Here is a 19,004-nt window from a genome sequence, read left to right on the forward strand (position 1 = left end):
ATTGTGACAGTTTTACTCCTTCCTTTCCAACTGGATGCCTTTTATTTCTTTTTGTTTTCTGATTGCTGTAGCTAGAACTTCCAACACCCATTGAATAAGAGTGGCTAGAGTGGGAGTGGGCATCCTGATCTTAGAGGAAAAGCTTTCAGCGTTTCACCATTGAGTGTGGTGTTAGCTGTGGGTGTGTGATAAAAACCCTCAATAAAGTGGGTATGGAGGGACTATACCTCAATATAATAAGGGCCATGTATGATCTTACATTCTTACAGGGAAAAACAGATGATAAACAACCAGGTATTTGTTGGTATTAAGTGTTACAAAAAACAAGGAAGGGTAATGGGACTAGAGAGTCTCTTAGATGTGGTAGTTGGGCAAGGCTTCTCTGATGAGGGGCCATTGAACAGACACTAAATGAAGTAGGAAGAGCAAGCCATGAAATACTGGGTCCTAGCAAGCAAGCGTTGCAGGCAGAGGGAACTTTAAGTACAAAGGCCTCGAGAAAGGAGGGTGCGAGCCCTGCTTAGGAAACAGCATGGAGGCCAGTGGGGCTGGAGTAGAGTGAGCAGAAGGGAGACTGGCAGAAGATGAGGCCAGAGGTAGCATGGGACAGATCATGTGGGGCCTTGCAGGCTGTCTTTAGGGCCTCAGCTTTTTTTCTGAGTGTGGAGGAAGCCGTCGGATGGGGCCACTGTAGGAGTTTTCCTTGTTTCTCTCTTGTTCCTAGCCATGTCACTCTCCTGCGGACTGGGCCACTGTAGGAGTTTTCCTTCTTTCTCTCTTGCTCCTAGCCATGTCACTCTCCTGCTTTAAACCCTTCAAATTATTTCCGTTGCACTTAGGAGAAAATCCAAACTCTGTGCCATGACCTACACGTTTCTGCACGGTTTGATCTCCGCCCGCCTTCCCAGGTCGTGTCATGCCACTCATCAGCTACACCCCACTGTGCTTTAGTCATACGAATGTTTCTTCAAGTTTTGGAACATGCCAAGTTCTTTCTTGCTCAGGGATTATCTTGGTACATGTTGTTCCTTCTTCCTTTTCTGTATTTTTACTTCTTATTTTCTAAATTCCCATTTACTTTATTTTCCTCCCAGTTTTTCATTTTTAAAATTTAAAAACATACAGAAAAGTTGAAAAATAATACAATGACCATCCGTATAACTTTCCCCTCTGTTTATCACCTATAGAACAACTGCGGCAGTTGCCTTAGGCCTCATTTCACGTATCATGCTTTAGAGATCTGTTTCCTGATTTAACTCTCCTTGGTCTTTACAGTTGTTTCGAGTTAATTTCCTTATAGTACTTTGGAGAGTTGAGTATTGTTTGTTTACCTGTTCATTTTCTGTCTTTCCCACTGGACTGTGGGCTCCACATAGACATAGGTTATCCCTCGCCCCTGTATTCCAGGTTAGTACAGAGTTCACCATGTTTGAAGCATGCATGAAATCTTTGTTGACTGATGTACACTTGGTTGTACCTCTGTTCTTTTAAGACGGACACTTTAACCCTGAGGTGGTCAAGTATCGGCAGCTCTGCTTCAAGTCCCAGTACAAGCGATACCTCAGCTCTCAGCAGCAGTATTTCCATCGGCTGCTGAAGCAGATTCTGGCTTCCCGGAGTGTAAGTAATGCTGGGAACTGGATGTGAAACATGAACTCACAGATTTCCTGACTTCAGGAAGTGGTTCAGGTACAAAATAGAAAAGATACCACTAAGGAAAAAATGCTACCAATTAAACCATGACAAGATTGAGCTATATCATCCTTTCTTATGATCCATTTTAAGATATTCTCTGATTTCAGAGATGTTAAAACATAAAAAAAAGATAACCTCTTTAAAATTGATTTGGCTTCAGCATTTACTCAGCATTTACTCAAATAGATAAAGAGCTTTCAGATCCATCCTGAGTTCTTAAGGAGAACTGGGTTCCTCTGGAGTTGATGTGTGAGAGCGCACAAGGCCTCCTGATGGATCTGTAGTGCACCAGGCTTCATGGCTCCTGGGCCTGGACTAGCCTGGTAGCTCTTTGAGGCAAAGTTGTTCTGGCTCTAAGGGATCCTTTAAGCTTTGGTGTGGGAAATTTTGGGTGTCAAGTATAGTAACTATTCACTCTCAGTGGAGTGGTTCAACACTCAGATTCAGGATTTTTCACCAGGTAGCAATCAGTAGTGCCCCTTTTTATGTGGACATATGTGCGTCTTTCTCTGTGATCTGGAGGGAGGGAATCGAGCTTTTTAAACAATGAAGAGAAGAAAACATAGACTTGGAGAATGTACTAGAAGCTGCTTTGGATGGTGACGTGTACGCCCATCTGATCCCTTCCCAGGACCTGCTGGAGATGGCCCGCCGCAGTGGACCGGCCCTTCCCTTCCGGCAGAAGCGCCCTTCCCCGTCCCGCACCCCTGAGGAGCGGGAGTGGCGGACACAGCAGCGCTACTTGAAAGTCTTGAGGGAGGTGAAGGAGGAGTGTGGTGACACAGCCCTGTCATCTGATGAAGAGGGTGAGTGTCTTTGGGCACTTGGGTGGCTGTGGTGTTTACACCAGCGGCTTGTTGTTCATTTGGAGCCAGTGGTAGCCATTTATCTCACAGCAAAGAAGCCATCCCAGTTGTCTGTTGGGGGGTGGATGGTGGGACTCAGAACCCCTTGGTCCTCGGGCACTGAGACATTCCTGTTAGGTTACCCTGGGTTTAAGCGGCATTTGAGTTTAGGGGAGACGATTCCCTGTGCGACAGGGCTCTCCATAGTAGGCCTGTCTGGTCCTATTGTGCCACTTGAGAGAACTGCTTTTCCCCCTACAGGAGAGTAGTAGTGACTATTGGCCTGCTGCAGTGTGACCCCATCACTCTGTTGAAGTCTCTCTTCCTGGAAGAGCTGTTTAAATGACCTAAGTGTGCTCCAGTTCGTCTGGGGAAGGGTCAGAAAGGAATGGTGGAACCCTGGCCTCCATGTTGTTGGCTTAGCCTTGTTGAACCCAAATGGCCACTTACCCAATCTCCCCTATTGGAGTCCACAGCCACGTTGGATTTACAAGAAAAATTTTCTTTTGAAGATCTCAACTCATGGCTTCCGAGCTCTCCAGCGCGTTCTCCTAGCCCTGCGGTGCCCCTGAGGGTGGTGCCCACACTTTCAACCACGGATATGAAAACCGCAGGTGAGGGCTGAGCTGATGCTGTCGACGTTCTGGGAAATCAGGGTGTAGGCCTGAGACCTCCTTAGAGGGAGGTGGGTACTAGATTCCTACCTGCCAGGAAAACAAGGCAGTGTTCCTGAGAATTAGGAGATTTGGAGAAGTTTTTGTACGATTCCACTTATTTACAAGTAGGTAGGCCTTCCTTCGTTCCTTTGTTTTGAAAACTTTCCTTAGGAACTGATCAGCTGATATTTTGCGCTAAAGAAAATAGAATCTTAAAACAAAATAGCAGTACTAAGGGACAGTTCAGTAATAGAACAAAAGAGGTAACCAGAGCCATAGCAATTTCTTAGGATGTCCATGAAATTAGAGAAAGAGTTTTAATTGAAACAGGAGTCAAGGAAGTATGTTAAGATCCTTTAGTGTGTTTCAGGAGCAGCTGAGTAACTGAGGTCATTGCTATTGACCAATGTATAGAAAAGCTGAAAGTTGATACTGTGACTCTTTCAAGATTGTTGGTGCTTGTAGTATACAGGAGTCAGAAGGGAAACTCAGAGAAATATCTTACTTTCAAATATCGCAAGTGATCAGAAAGATTTTAAATTTGAGCATCATGTTAGTGAATGACCTAGTCCATGTGGTTTGGTTCATTTTCTCTCAGATAAAATAGAACTGGGGGAAAGTGACCTGAAGATTATGTTAAAGAAGCACCATGAGAAGCGGAAACATCAACCAGTAAGATTGGCGGGTGGTGTGTGATCATTAGCAGTTTTCAGTCTATCATCTCTGGATTGGCTACTGTGAGGAGGATGCAGATAATGACTACCTTATTTATGCTGCTTTTCCCATCATTTTTTGGGGGCAGGAGTGACCAAAGAGGCTAGTTAACATCAAAGATCTGGGAAGAAGACAAATGCTTTGACTTTGTAAGGCATGCTTAACATAGTGTCTGATTAATCTTTACAACAAGGCTGGTATATGATTCATTATATCCACTTACCACTGTTCACAGAGGTTAAGGAGCTTGTCTTCGGCCCTACAGCTAGTAAGTGGCAGGACCAAGAGTCAGATCCTGTGCTCGTCCCACTTTTTACTGTTTCTGTTACACCACTCCACTGAAGCAAGGTAATGCTGGTGCAGCCAAGCCAGAGAGCACAGTGGGGGAAGAAAAGGCAGTCCATCTAAGGCACAGTAGTGAGATGAGAAGAGTCCCACACTGGAAGTCAGAACTGGGGTCCAGCTCTGTCTTTTCCACTTTACCATGGTTTTGGGCAAATCCCTTAACATCTGTGAACCCCATTTTCACACTGTAAAATAGCATGATATTTAACAAGACTGTTTGAAGAGCACATGAGATAAGGAATGCAAGAGCTTTATAAACTTTAAATGCCATACAGTAGAAAGGTGGGAACTGAGTTCTCCTGTGTCCCGAAAGAGACATTAGTTTTTTAGAAGAGCAGTAGTTTTTATCTCTGTATATGTTTAATTCACCATGATTTCCGCAAATGCACCTAACATCTAGTTGTGTCTGTTAGGTTAGTTGGCAAAATCAGGAGGAGTTTTGGCTCCTTTTTTGGGGCCTCCATAACAGATCTCTGAATATCACACTTAGGATCACCCGGACCTTTTGACAGGGGACCTGACTCTCAATGACATCATGACTCGAGTAAATGCTGGCAGGAAGGGCTCTCTAGCAGGTAAATGCCATCCTTTTTAGGTAGCCATTGTTTGACCATGGTGTTAAATTACATGAGCCAGTCTACATGTTGCAAAAATAAACGAAACCACAGCTTCGTTCTTGCTGAAAACCTTTGTTTTGTTGTGTCTTATGGATTTATAGGTGGAAATGAGCATAAAATCAGTACAACAGATCATTGGCTCTTTAATAAGTTAAAATTAACCTGTAAATCACTCATTGGGTTTGGTAAAAAAACAACCAAACAAAATGTCCGATTACTGAGATCTTTCTTTTACTGGTGGGCCTTGGGAAAATAATATGCAGATAAGACCCCTCACTTCCTGGTGGAGAAAATGCATTTCTATGACCTGTCTTGCTTTTCCTTCCCAGCTCTATATGACTTGGCTGTCCTTAAAAAAAAGGTTAAGGAAAAAGAGGAAAAGAAGAAGAAGAAAATAAAAATGATCAAGTCAGAGGAGGATTTGGCTGAGCCCATGAGCAGCACTGAGGGGGCCCCGCCTCTCTCCCGGGCTCCGTCTCCACTGGCAGCACCTGCCATTAAGGAGGAGTGAGTGAGCCACAGACTACGTCTCAAGGGGTCCCAGGGGTCCTGCCCGGGGAAGTGTGCAGCGGTCCTTTATTGAACTTTTTATGACTGCTGGGAGAGTCGGAGGGCCTCAACCAATATAGGGATATGTTCTTGGCAGTTTTGGTGGTTCTTATATTTTTCTTCCCTCATTAGGCCTCTGGAAGATCTCAAGCCTTGCCTTGGAATCAATGAAATATCTTCCAGCTTCTTCTCGCTTCTGTTAGAAATCTTATTGCTGGAGGGGCAGGCTAGCCTTCCTATGGTAAGAGTTTTGGAAAAGTCAGATGGCCATCAAATATTTCAAGTTGTAGAAACCTTTAGTGTCTTGAGAAGCAGAACTCTGGGTTCCTTTCGCAGCTCTGTAGCTAACTTGTTCTGTGACTTGGGTGAACTGGACAGACATACCCAGCTTGCTCTGGCACAGCCATGGAATTTCTGGTGTAGAAGGGAAAGCTGACTGGGTTCTGCCTTTACTTTCCCTCAGCTGGAGGAGCGAGTTTTGGATTGGCAGTCGTCTCCCGCCAGCTCCCTCAATAGCTGGTTCTCTGTGGCCCCCAACTGGGCAGAGTTGGTGTTACCAGCCCTGCAGTATCTTGCTGGAGAAAGCCGTGGTAAGGTACTTTTTTTCTGTAGAATCAGTATTTATTTCCCCCTTTGTAAAATTCATTCTCTTAGTAAACTGTAGCTTTACTGGTTAAATTCCTTCTGGGTTTGCATCATGCCGTGCCTTGGAGGTCTTTTCTGTCCTGATTCATAGTGACTGCATCGCTGTGAAACGTTCAAGTCATCTCAGCGCTCAGGGGTGCCGGTTACTCTGAGGTTAGCGCTCTCCCCCTGCGTGGCTGGTTTATGTGATCTCTTTCTTGCAGCTGTACCCTCTAGTTTCTCTCCATTTGTTGAATTCAAAGAGAAGACCCAGCAGTGGAAATTGCTTGGTAAGTAATTCATATTACCTACCCTGACTGTAGGTTTTCATTCTCTTGTTTCCTCCCCTAAGTTGCTTTTGCCTTCCATTCAGTACATTCCAGTAGAATGTTGAAAAAGGCAGTCTTAAACCTTACTTTGCTCAGTAAAAGAAGCCTTCAAGATCCCTTTGGTACTTTCAAGGTCTGAGTTTAATGCCCTCATTGGATTTTGCCCCTTCTGTTATGATGCACTCTTGGGCTGGCCAGCTTTAAATCTGCAGGGGTCTTTTACAGTACCATCAGCATTTGTATTAACCATACTTATGCTTTTAGATTAGCTTGTGATAATATAATTATTTTTCTTTCCTAAAAATGGGCTTTGCTGTTGAGGGTGATGTGAACCAGATGTTGGATAGCCCCAAATAAGCTCTTTCTAAGGAACAGGATCCTTATTTTTGTTTTAAATTTGTAAATTCCTACTTACTGTGTAAGTTGTAGTAACATGCACCCGAAGTAACTTGGTTACCATTACTTGGTGATGGTGATAAGAGGAAAATTCAGTGTTGATTTCCTTTTGAAATTTACAAACCTGTCTCTTGACTCTCTCAAGTGGTCTGTGAAGAGATATATGGAGGGAAGGTTGTGAAAGCAGCAGAGTCATTCGTTCCTTCTAACATTTATTCAGCTTCTAGGTGTCAGGCACTATGTTAGGTGCTGGGGGATATAATGGTTTGCAACTTAGCTCCCCTTGTGGGGTGTAAGGTTTGTTTGGGGAACAAATGTTCATTCAAATGAAATGACAAACTTATACATTCTGGAAGGGAAAAGTACCAGGAAGGATGGAAGTTTATAATGAGGCATTGGTGTAGTCTGCAGAGTCAAGGAAGGCCTTCCTGAGGAAGGAACGTTTGAGCAGAGATATTAATGATGACTAGGAAGGAGTGAGGCAGATGGAAAGGAAGAGCGTTCTAGATGGATAAAGCTGTTTGGGTCAGTGGTGTCAAGGAAGATAGAATTTGAAAAGATCACAGAGATGATGATAATCTGGACCTGGGCAGAAAGAATGGAAGCCAAAGGCATGGGGAGAAAGTATTAACTGAGGACAAAAGAGGGTCTAGGACTAGGCCTTGAGAAACTCCAAGGTTGAGGAGGCAGAGTGGCAGAGGAACCTGGGGAGGACAGGGCTACGGGGTTAGGAACCATGAGTGGGTTGAATCTTGGAAGCCAAGGAATGAGAGAGTCAAGAAGTGGGGAGTGGTCATTAGCCTTGATTGATACTAAAAGGTTCGGTAAGATAAAATGACTCTGGGTTTGTGGATGTGGAAGAAATGAGTTTCTTGTAAGAGTGATTCCTTATTGGAGTTAAGGACAGTGGTGAGCTGAAGGCAACTCATAGCTGACTGTCTAGCTCTTTCGACTGTCAGGCTGGTGGCTTGAAATCAGCCATGGTGGGATACTTAGGCAAAACTTACAGAACCAGAGAACAAGTATTCTAAGCTTGTGGGCCAGGTGATTTCTGTTGTAACTACTCAGCTCTGCCGTTGTGGTGCAAAACAGCGATAGACAGTGTGTAAACTAATCGGCATGGCTGTGTTCCCAATGAAACTTTGTTTACAAAACAAGTGGCCAATTTGCTGACCCTTAATATACACCATGGAAATCTGCAAATGCTGCCAATCAGGGCCCCATTAAAGCCAGTTAAACATTTGCCTGTACACCACTGGTTGAAGAGACAGTGGATCTATACAACCCTTCCTAGAGATTTAGCAGGGGAGGGAAGGATGGTATGGGGGACTTGTGGCCAAGAGAGGAATTTTTTTAAATGAGAGCGACTTTGAGTTTGTGTTGTTGGAAAGGGTACAATGGAGAGAAGGAGCTTGAAAATATAGGAAAGAAGGAAGAATTCACCATGTACATTCCCAAGAAGAGGGGAAGGGATTGGCCTTGGATCGCAGGAGCAGCACCTTTCTTGTAGGAGGAAATAATGGATACACGGCAGCAGGCTTGTAGATTTTATTGTGGGACATTTGAAGGAGTTTAGTTGGATGGCTTTTCTGTGTCAAATAGGAGGTGAGAGAGGTGAGGTGTCTGTTGTGAGTGAGGAGGGAGGTTGAGAAGTGTGGGAAATAGTTATTATGGAGTGTGGGAAACCAGTTTGACCAGAGACGATGTTAGGTTGCCGGGCAGTGTTGAGGGTCAGCGGAGGCGCTTGTCTTTCATTTATAGTGGTCTGCTTTGCCTTTTTGTGAGTTTTCTCTCTGGCAGCCCTCAGCTGTCTGAATTGAAGCATTGAGAACATGGATAGTTTAGAAGTTGAGTTCTGCTAGATTGGAATGATGCAAAGATAGAAGAGCAGAGCTATTAGGTATTCCTCTATCGGTCAGAGTGTTGTTGAAACGATGGACGTAGACTCTGAACTGAATAGGGAGAGAAGCATGAAGGAAGGGGGCCATTGGGGCTGGAGAAGCAGAGATGTCCGTGGACTAGCAGTCCTGCTGAGTCAAAGTAACGTTTTGGCGGGCATAGTTAAACAGGCAGGGAAGAATCTCGGTCATTGTGGTCATGGAGCAGAATGTGTGGATTAGTATAAAGGTTCTCAAACTTGGCTGTGTACTGCAGTCAGCTGGGGAACTTTAAAAACATACTGATACCTAGGCCTTACCTACAGAGGTTCTGGTTAGTTGTTTGGATGGGGCCTGAGCCCAGGTATTTTTGAAAGTTCCCAGGTGATGCTTATGTGTAGCCAGGGCTGAGAAACGTTGGATTAGGCATTTTGAAGATGGAGCAGTTTTAGGTAATGACAGAACCCAGTTGTGATTGTGGGAGTGAGTGGCTGGGGTAGAGTGGAGGGAGGAGGTCAATGAGGTCACAGAACTGAGGGTGGATGTTGGGTGGACCATCCATATGGATGTGGCAGTTAACCCAGCATGATGGCAGAAAGAGTGCTGGTGAGGAGCAAGGTGGCCAGCACTCCGTGAGGAGGGATGAGTTAAGTAGCTGCAAGGAGCGGGGAGCAAGGTGGGTGCAGGTGCATAGTAGGAGCTGAAGGGATCAGGCTTTCATTTTATTTTGATTTTTCGGAGGAGCTGGGGAGAGAGAGTCTGGCATCAGTTATAGGGGAGAAGGAGGAACTCAACTCTGAAGGACATGGTCATGAGAGACTAAATAGCCAACATACCACAAGAGAGAGGATCGTGGAGGACCAGATTTCAAACCAAACAAGGCGTGGACATGGTGTTGTAGAAGAGGAGTAGGCTGTAGGAGAATTTACCGATTATGAAGAAGTGTTTCTAGAAGGCAGAGTGGAAGTAAGAGGAGTCGTCTAAGGACAAGAAAGTTGAGAGCTTTCTGAGGATGGTTGTGTTGTGCACTGACTAGTGAAAGCAGGTACGAGTCCTCGTAAGTGTCATCTCAGCAACCTTTGAGCAGGGTAGGCCCTGGAGGGCTGCGTTCTTCACACAAGCAGGCCTGGGTGATGGTCCCTGTGGCTTCTGGTCTGGGCAGGAGACATAGGTACCATCTTGTGACAAGTGCTGCGCTGGGAGTCTGAGTAAGGTGCTGGAGAGGAGGGCACAGAGGAAAAGTGCTCATCTCTTTCTAGGCGAGTTCAGAGGAGTCAGCTTGTCTCCTGTTTTGGGGCCTTCTTGTTGCTGTGCCAGTGTGTAGAATGCCTTTGTGCCCCCACCAGCCAGAAGCAGCCTTTTCGGACCTCCCAAGGCTAGGCTAACTTTCCTAGGGTGAACTTTTATAACATCCTTTGTGACACCTACTATGTTTAGATTTTATCTGGGATGTGCTCTTTCCTTGCTTGGCCGTGGCTCTACCAGGGCAGAGCTGGATTCGCTGAGTAACCCTAGCCTAGCCTGCTGTGCCTGCACGTGGCGGCTCCTCGGCAGCTCCCTGTTGAATGAGTGCTGTCATTAGGGGACATCCAGGAGTGGCGGTCCAGGCAGACAGTGAATGGATGGGTAGGACAGGCTGAGGGGACCGTATCTGCAAAGGACCATTGCTCCAGGTCCTGATAGCTTCTTTCTCTGCCATGGAAAGAGCAAGTAAGGAGAAAGTGGGATTCTGAGTAACACTTTAGATCGTTTTATTATTTTTTGCCTTTTTGTTCTTCTAATAGGCCAATCCCAAGATAATGAAAAGGAATTAGCTGCACTCTTTCAGCTGTGGCTAGAAACCAAAGACCAGGCCTTCTGTAAGGTATGGTTTTTAAGAAATACAGATCTTTCCTATTGGGTTTCCAGAGCCTTTAGGTTAGTCAGAATTCTTTAGTCCATTTACCTGTTAATGTTTTCCTTTTCTCCAGCAAGAAAATGAAGACAGCTCAGATGCGACAACACCTGTTCCTCGGGTGTGAGTATGACCCTCTAACGGTGGGTGGTGTCCATGAACCCGTAGTTGAAGGTATTGCTGTGGTTTTGCTGGCATTGCTTATGTAAGTGCGTTAGCACTGGAATGGACTTCCGAGACCCTAGGGGTCCTCTGAGTCTTACCCGCCCCCACACACCTGAGGAGGGCCGCACCCGCCCATCAGCGAGTGGCCCCCTGAGGACAGGAGTCTGAACTGGGGAGGGGTGTGCTCTGCCTTGGAGGTGGATGTGCTTTATTCCCTGAATTTCCTGCCTTCGGCTTCCGTTTCAGAAGGATTCATTTAATCTGTCTTCCTCATTTTACCTGTAAAGAAATTGAGGTATGAAGTTAGGTGACTTGCTGAAAGTTAGTGACAGGACCCAGGCTAGATTGTAGGTCTCTGATCTCTAGTCCTGAGCTGTTTCTATCACATCATCTCATGTCACGGTTTCCAGTTTGGGGGAAAAACCCTTTTTCCCCTCAGCTTTGTTGCGATATAATTGATAGATTGTAGAAGTTTAAGGTGTACAGTATGTTGTTTTGATACACATATATATTGTGAAATGATTACCACAGTGAGGTTAGTTAACACATCCATCATCTCACATAATTACTGACTTTTTTGTTTATGATGAGAACATTTAAGATTTCTTAGCAACTTTCAAGGTCATAAAACAGTATTGGTAACTGTAGTCATCAGGCTGTACATTAGATCTCCAGAACTTAGTCGTCTTATAATTGGAAGTTTGTATCCTATGACCAACATCTCCCCATTTCCACCATCCGCCAGCCCCTGGCAACTACCATTCTACTCTTTGTTTCTATGCGTTTGGCTTTTTTTAGATTGCATATATAAGTGAGACCATATAATATTTGTCATTCTTTGTCTGACTTATTTAACTTAGCATAATGCCCTTAGGGTCCATACATGTTCTTGCAAATGGTAGGATTTCCTTCTTTTTTATGGCTGAGTGATGTTCTGTTGTATGTATATATGTACACCACGTTTTCTTTAGCCATTCATCCATTGATGGACACTTCCGTTTCCATGTCTTAGCTATTGTGAATATTGCTGTGATGAACAAGCAGTGCAGATATCTCCTGGAGATAGTGATTTCATTTGCTTTGGCAATATACTCAGAAGTAGGATTGCTGGATCGTGTGGTAGTTCTATTTTTAATTTTTTGAGGAATCCCTGTATGCTTTCCATTCTGGCCGCACCAATTTATATTCTCACCAACAGTGGCCAAGGGTTCCCTTTTCTCTACATACTTGCTAGCACTTCTTGTCTTTTTGGTAATAGCTATTCTAACAGGTGTGAGGTGGTATCTCATTGTGGCTTTGATTTGCATTTCCTTGATGATTAGTGATGTTGAGCACCTTTTCATTTATGTTTTGGCTATTTGAATGTCTTCTTTAGAAAAATGTTTATTCAGGTCCTTTTGCCCATTTTTAAATTGGATTTTTTTTGCTGTTGAGTTGTATGAGTTCCTTAAATATTTCAGATATTAACCCCTTATCAGTTTATGATTTGCCAGTATCTCCACCTGTTTGGTAGGTTGCCTTTTCGTTTTGTTGATGATTTCCTTTGCTGTGTGGAAGCTTTTGTTTGATGTTGTCTCACTTGTTTATATTTGCTTTTGTTGCTTGTTCTGTGGTGTCATAGCCAGTAAATCATTGCCAAAACCAACGTCGAAGAACTTTTTTGCTATGTTTTCTTCTAGGAGGTTAATAGTTTTGGGTCATACCTTTAAGTCTTTAATCCATTTGAAGTTCATTTTTGTGAGTGGTGTAAGATTGTGGGGAGGAGTCCAATTTCATTCTTTTGTAAGTGGATGTCCACTTTTCCCAAAACCGTTTATTGAAGAGACTGTCCTTTCCCTATTGGGTGTTCTTGGCTCCAGTTTCAAAATATTTGTTGACCATAATGAGGTGGTTTGCTTCTGGGCTTTCAATTCTGTTCTGTTGGTTTATGTGTCTGTTTTTACGCCAGTACCATACTATTTTGATTGCTGTAACTTTGTAATAAAGTTTGAAATCAGCCATTGTGATACTTGCAGCTTTGTTCTTCTTTCTCAAGATTGTTTTGGGTATTTGGGGTCTTTTATGGTTCGTACAAATTTTAGGATTTTTTTTTCTATTTCTCTGACAAATGCCATTGGATTTTTGATAGAGAATACCATGAATCTCTAGGTGACTTTGTGTAATCATGGACATTTTAACAATATTTTTCCAATCCACGAATATAGAATATCTTTCCATTTATTTGTATCTTCAGAGTTTTTGGAGGGGGCGGGGAGAATGAGGAAGATTTGCCCTGAGCTAACATCTGTGCCCATCTTCCTCTGTTTTGTATGTGGGACACCACCACGGCATGCGTGTAACAAGCAGTGTATAGGTTTGCACCCGGGATCCAAACCTGCGAACCCTGGGCTGCCAAAGCTGAGTGCGCAGACTTGACCACCACGCCACCAGGGTGGCCCCACTGTGGTTCTTTAGATTCCTGAACACCAGCACAAAGGGGCCAACCTGAATGTGGTGAACTATTGCTTTATGTAATAGGGGGTAGAACTCAATGTTTTGGTACTTTGCTTGGGAAACAGAAAGACTAGCCTTGTCATCTTACAAATTTGAAGTCCTTTTTTCCTCTTAAGGCTGAATTTTTTGTTGCCATTAGATTGGGCTTACTTAGCAGCAGTACTGAAAACAGTCGGTAAAAATGTCAGTCTCTTTCCCACGTACCTAATACCTTTCTGGATTTCTAAGAATCGGTTAATTTTGGAAATACCAACAGGAGTTACTTGGTAGGACCTGGAAAGTGGACTGTTGATCTTTGCAAGGATAGAGTGCTAATGAAGGGCCATTTTTTCATCTTGCAAAGGGAGTGGTTCTGGGTGCTGGAGAAGGGGGGATGAATACAAAATTCTTTATGTTCCAGAAGAACTGACTACGTGGTGCGGCCCAGCACAGGGGAGGAGAAACGAGTTTTCCAGGAGCAGGTGAGAAATAGCTCGAACCCAGTGTAAATCTCTGCACCTGTGAGGCCGAAGACTCCTTGCATCCAGATTCTTGCAGGAAACTCATGCCCTTCACCACAGATAGTCTGTTAGTTGGCATTGTTTGTTGGGAGTGGAAATGGTGTGAGGAAAGGGAATGGGAAATGTTTTGATGACCTTTTCTTCTGACAGCAGAATACATTTATGTTTACCTCTTTGTCCCTTTGCTAGTGACTAAGGCTTCGGGGGCCATCTTTTTCCCACTGTGGTTGGCTCAGTATTCCTAGTGGAATAGCTGGTTCCTTCTTGTTTTAATCTCTCCAGGTCAATCCCTTATTGTATGGGAGCTCTAGAGAGAACCCCACTAATTCTGATTTATGAGCCATGTCCTTTTTCTCTTGGTAGGAGCGGTACAGATATAGCCAACCCCATAAGGCATTCACCTTTCGCATGCATGGCTTTGAGTCTGTAGTGGGGCCTGTGAAGGGCGTGTTTGACAAGGAGACCTCACTCAACAAGGCTCGGGAGCACTCCTTGCTGCGCTCTGACCGGCCTGCCTATGTCACCATCCTGTCGCTCGGTAGGTGCCGTTTATCTGTCAGGGATCCATGAATCTCTTTGGCATTCTAGTGAAACTTCTGAACCCCTTATCAAAATTATGTCTTTAAATGCACAGAATAAAATGCAAAGAATTGCAAAAGAAAATAATCATATTGAAAGTTATCAAAATATTAAAACAAATTTATGCTATAGAAATACGTGGGGTTTTTTTTGTTTTTTTGCTGAGGAAGATTCACCCTGAGCTAGCGTCCATTGCCAGTCCTCTTTTTTTGGCTTGAGAAAGATTAGCCCTGAGCTAATATCTGCCAATCCTCCTCTCTTTTTTTGTATGGGGGACACCACCACAGCATGGCTGGTGAGTGGAGTAGGTCTGCACCCCAGATTTGAACCCACGAACCGGGGCTTCTGAAGTGGGGCATGTGGAACTTAATGACTTTGCCACAGGGGGCGGGCCCAAAATATATGTTTTTATGATGATGTTAAGTGATGAGATTTAGCAGCGGGTCTTATAACTCCTGTAATTTCCAAATGGTGATGAGTGGAAATGATCTTTTGAGTTGTTTGCAGCAGCTGTAATGTGATATGAGAATTTCTGATTTCTAGTGCAACATCACAGCACTACCAGTGTATGGTTTGTTACCTTTGTTCATAATTGAAGGAAATTGCTTAAATTTCAGTTAAAGATGTAATATTTTTTCTACCCGAGTTCCTGGACCCACTGAATTCTAAAGTGTCATGGACTTTGAGTCTTCGCTAAGTGTTGAGTGTATAGGAAACTGCCGCCAGAGGGCAGTGTCCACTTGATGCTGAGTCTGGGTAAGGTAGAGAAGCCGCCAGAGGGCAGGGTCCACCTCATGCTGAGTCTGGGTCTGGGTAAGGTAGGGAAGCCTTCACCCACCAGGGCAGGTACAGGGCAGTGTTCCTCAGCTGAGGCCCTGCTTGACACTCACACTTTCCATTTTCTGATGTCCTCAGTCCGAGATGCCGCGGCCCGGCTGCCTAACGGAGAAGGCACTCGAGCAGAGATCTGTGAATTGCTCAAGGACTCCCAGTTTCTTGCACCAGATGTCACCAGCACTCAGGTAGGATGCAGAAGAGATTATTTTTGTTTTGTTCCAGAATGGATTTAAGAAAACTTACAAGGAAACATAAAATTTAATAACATAAATTTTTAAAAAATGGAATGAAGAAAAGAAGGATATCTTGGGAAATGCCAACAGTGATGACCTAAGACCCTTACTGTCAGTGAAGCACAGATTTGGCTCTGAGTTTTCCTTCAGCTTCTACTAGACATTCTTAGTTCACCATCTCCTTCAGGTGACAACGACTCAGTCGCTCAGGAATCTTACAGGTTTCTCATTTGGCCAAGTGAGAATAGATTGAATTATTGGGAGTGCTGCCACCTGGCTGAGATGTGATCTGTTTATTAACTGTGAACACCCGGTGATGTTTCTCTGCTGTCCAAGTCTGACCTGCCCCTTATCCACTTTGTTCTGGTCCTCAGGTGAATACAGTAGTGAGTGGTGCACTGGATCGGCTACATTATGAAAAAGACCCATGTGTGAAATACGACATTGGACGAAAGCTGTGGATCTACCTGCATCGTGACCGGAGCGAGGAAGAGTTTGGTGTGTGAGGCTTCCGGGCCGTGTGCCCAGCTAGGCTAGGAATGCTTCCCACTTTCAGCCCCAATTCCACTGTTCTTTTCATTGGCATTCAAGCAGGACAGGATTGTAGAAGCAGGACTTAGCCCACTGGTGAGGCCACCAGTGAGACCTTGACTCTTAGTGAAACCACCATCCTTACTGTGCTGAGGTTACAACTCTTTTTTGCAGAGCGGATTCACCAAGCACAAGCAGCTGCAGCTAAAGCCAGAAAAGCCCTTCAGCAAAAACCCAAGCCCCCATCCAAGGTGGTAAGTGAGCTTCTGGAAACCCCTGCCTTCGTGGTTTTGGGAATGCGGCAACTAGGCCTTCCCTTACCTCAGAGCATCAGGAGCTGCAGGGGTCACGCCTGCCTCTGGTGACCTGTGTGAAATCCACCCCTGAATTTCCCTCTCTTCTCATAGAAGTCCAGTAGCAAGGAGAATTCACTGAAGATCCTCAGTGGCGGCCCTTCTGAGCAGAGCCAGATGAGTCTCAGTGACTCCAGCATGCCCCCCACCCCAGTGACCCCGGTGACCCCCACCACGCCAGCTTTGCCCACCACTCCCATCTCCCCTCCACCTGTGTCATCCGTGAACAAAAGTGGCTCTACTGCTATCTCAGAACCAGCTAAATCCAGCTCAGGGTAAGCTCTTCCGTTTCTTCTCCAGCTGTCTCCCTCTACATTCCTTTTGTATGCATGTCTTCAGTCGTTTGCTTTTTGTTTCCCTTTGATTTTCCTCAGTGTTCTTCTGGTATCTTCACCAACCATGCCACAGCTAGGAACAATGCTTTCCCCTGCTTCCAGCCAGACTCCACCAAATTCTCAGGCTGCCCGTGTCGTCAGCCACTCTGGCTCGGCTGGACTGCCCCAAGTGCGGGTAGTGGCCCAGCCTAGCCTTCCTACTGTTACTCAGCAGTCAGCAGGGCCGACACAGACGCTGCCACAGATGCCGGCAGGACCACAGATTCGCGTTCCAGCCACTGTTGCACAGACCAAAGTTGTGCCCCAGGTAAACAGGGACAGTGGACCCAGAGGTGGTCTGGTGAGTCCAACAGGGAGTTGGGTAAGGACCAAGGAGCCTTAGATTATTGCTACTGCTGATGATATTTATCACAACAACACATTTAATGTTCAAAGCTGGGTAAGCATTTTTATAAGTTGTATTTTACATGTTGGGAATCAGAACTTCTGAGAAGTTTACTGATTTCCCCAGGATTGTAACCTCAGGGCCCTGGTAGAGGCGGGATGTAAATCCAGACCTGAGATTCCAAATCTCTGGCTCCTTCCGTTGTGCCTGTAGTCTTAGTTACGCACTAATCTGTTGTGTAATTTTAGAGAAGAGTCTTATCTTGTGCCTCAGTTTCCTTTACTGTAAAAGCGGTATAGTATTTGTCCTCAGTGTGTAGGAACAAAATGAGATGTGAAATGTGAAAGCATTCTGAAAATTAAGATGTTCTACACAAATATAAGAACTTCACCGTGTCCATCTTAGAGCATAGTGAGCCTTGGGCACTGTTAGATTAGAAGTCCTTTTAGAGGAACCCTTCCTGGGTGGTGACATGCTGGAGACTGCGTGGCGTGCTGGTCTGCCTCTTAGTGTCTAATTAAGCTCTTGGTCTCACGCTCTGAACTAGACAGTAATGGCCACCGTTCCAGTCAAAGCTCAGACCACAGCGGCCAGTGTGCAGCGGCCTGGATCCGGGCCGACAGGGCTCACGGTGGCGAGTCTTCCTGCCACAGCCAGCCCTGCAAGCAAGCCGGCCACGAGTTCTCCTGGCAGCTCTGCCCCGAGTGCTTCCCCGGCTGCTGTCATTCAGAATGTCACGGGACAGAACATCATCAAGCAGGTAGGTGGACATCTCTCGGTGGATCTCACTCCTTTGTCCTACAGCAGAGGACGGTTCGCGATCTTGGTGATTTGTGATCTTGTGATCTGGATCTTAGTTCATAGGTATTTCAAGTGTGAGTTCCCACCAAGGGCAGTGCACGCTTTATAGATGCCAAAGTTTTCTTTGGTTTCTTTCCACATAGTTCAGCATGTAGTAGCTGAGTTTCTGGATTTGGAGTAGACTCTATGAATTTAGTTAAGATCCGAGTTTACCACTAGTAAATGTAGTATATATTTGTACTTTCTTGGTTGTAAATATGGAAGGATAACCATTGAACTTCAAAGAATTGTTAGGCAAAATAGCAACTAATTCTGATAGGAGTGCTTAATATGTGCCTGTACTCTACTGCTCAACATTTTATAGATATTAAATAATTCTCATAACATCAGGGGGTAGTCACTTTTGTTACCTCTGCTTACAGACGAAGAAATGGAACCAAGTAATGGTAAAGGAATGTTATTTTTTTCATGAAGCGGATATTTTCTGATTACCTTTTGTGGGCCAGGCACTGTCCAGAGCATTGGGGGTTTGGTGGTGTATTACACAGACGAAGTCGCTGCCCTTGAGCTCAGATTCTCCTAGAGCTGGGGACAAACAAGTACTGCAGGGTCGGGGCGGGAAGGGCTGTGAGGATCCTGCAGCGGAAGGGGGAGAGTGGTAGCGTGCTGTTTAGCTAGGGTGGTCAGAGAAGGCCTGCCTGGACGCGACGTTTGAGGGAGGTGTGAGTGAGTGAGAGTGCACCCTGTGCGACTGTCTGCAGGGAAAGCGCCCAGCATGGGAATAGCAGGCGGAAGTGCCTGGAGGCAGGAGTATTAGAGGCGTAGCAGGGGGTCCACGGGGCTGATGCTTAATGGGCAAGTGTGAGAGCGTGGAAGGCACTTGGCTTCAGGGGTCGCCAGCGGTTAAATTGTGTCAACTCTGATTTTAAGTGTGACACAGGGAACTGTGGAAAGATTGTGGGTCAGAATGACTTGATGTAGTTCACAATAAGGAAACCCCTGGCTGCTGCCTTGAATAGACTCTGGGGAGAAGAGTGGAAGCAGGGAGGGGCTGGAGCAGGTGCAGCAGGGCGGGTGAGAGGCAGTGCGGCTTCGTGTGGCAGGCAGCCATCGAGGTGGGGAGAGGTGCTGGGATTCTGGATATAGGGTCGAAGGTAGGGCCAGTGGTTTGATTATGGGCTCTGAGAGGAGGGAGTTGAAAATGACCCCATGGCTTTTGGCTTGAGTGACTGGATAGACAGTGAAATCATT

General features: G+C 45.3%; 1 protein-coding gene across 10 annotated transcripts in view; it reads left to right on the forward strand.

Moving 5' to 3' along the window:
• The window catches only part of NFRKB (nuclear factor related to kappaB binding protein), a 40,426-nt gene that overhangs the window by 12,947 nt on the left and 8,475 nt on the right, over nucleotides 1-19,004 (forward strand). For 3 of the 10 annotated variants that reach the window (XM_044751691.2, XM_070489923.1, XM_044751690.2), the window contains 19 exons: nucleotides 1,493-1,620; nucleotides 2,327-2,501; nucleotides 3,017-3,154; nucleotides 3,795-3,868; nucleotides 4,746-4,830; nucleotides 5,202-5,379; nucleotides 5,554-5,662; nucleotides 5,885-6,011; nucleotides 6,270-6,335; nucleotides 10,432-10,511; nucleotides 10,618-10,664; nucleotides 13,600-13,660; nucleotides 14,063-14,237; nucleotides 15,194-15,300; nucleotides 15,723-15,846; nucleotides 16,054-16,133; nucleotides 16,287-16,507; nucleotides 16,607-16,874; nucleotides 17,500-17,712. In XM_044751691.2, the coding sequence (XP_044607626.1) occupies nucleotides 1,493-1,620; nucleotides 2,327-2,501; nucleotides 3,017-3,154; nucleotides 3,795-3,868; nucleotides 4,746-4,830; nucleotides 5,202-5,379; nucleotides 5,554-5,662; nucleotides 5,885-6,011; nucleotides 6,270-6,335; nucleotides 10,432-10,511; nucleotides 10,618-10,664; nucleotides 13,600-13,660; nucleotides 14,063-14,237; nucleotides 15,194-15,300; nucleotides 15,723-15,846; nucleotides 16,054-16,133; nucleotides 16,287-16,507; nucleotides 16,607-16,874; nucleotides 17,500-17,712 (2,456 nt within the window). The remainder of the gene's footprint in view (nucleotides 1-1,492; nucleotides 1,621-2,326; nucleotides 2,502-3,016; nucleotides 3,155-3,794; nucleotides 3,869-4,745; nucleotides 4,831-5,201; nucleotides 5,380-5,553; nucleotides 5,663-5,884; nucleotides 6,012-6,269; nucleotides 6,336-10,431; nucleotides 10,512-10,617; nucleotides 10,665-13,599; nucleotides 13,661-14,062; nucleotides 14,238-15,193; nucleotides 15,301-15,722; nucleotides 15,847-16,053; nucleotides 16,134-16,286; nucleotides 16,508-16,606; nucleotides 16,875-17,499; nucleotides 17,713-19,004) is intronic. The other 7 variants (XM_070489919.1, XM_070489924.1, XM_044751693.2 and 4 more) reach the window with 5 other exon arrangements.

Source organism: Equus asinus, chromosome 20 (genome assembly GCF_041296235.1).
Source record: "Equus asinus isolate D_3611 breed Donkey chromosome 20, EquAss-T2T_v2, whole genome shotgun sequence".
Lineage (NCBI taxonomy): Eukaryota > Metazoa > Chordata > Mammalia > Perissodactyla > Equidae > Equus > Equus asinus.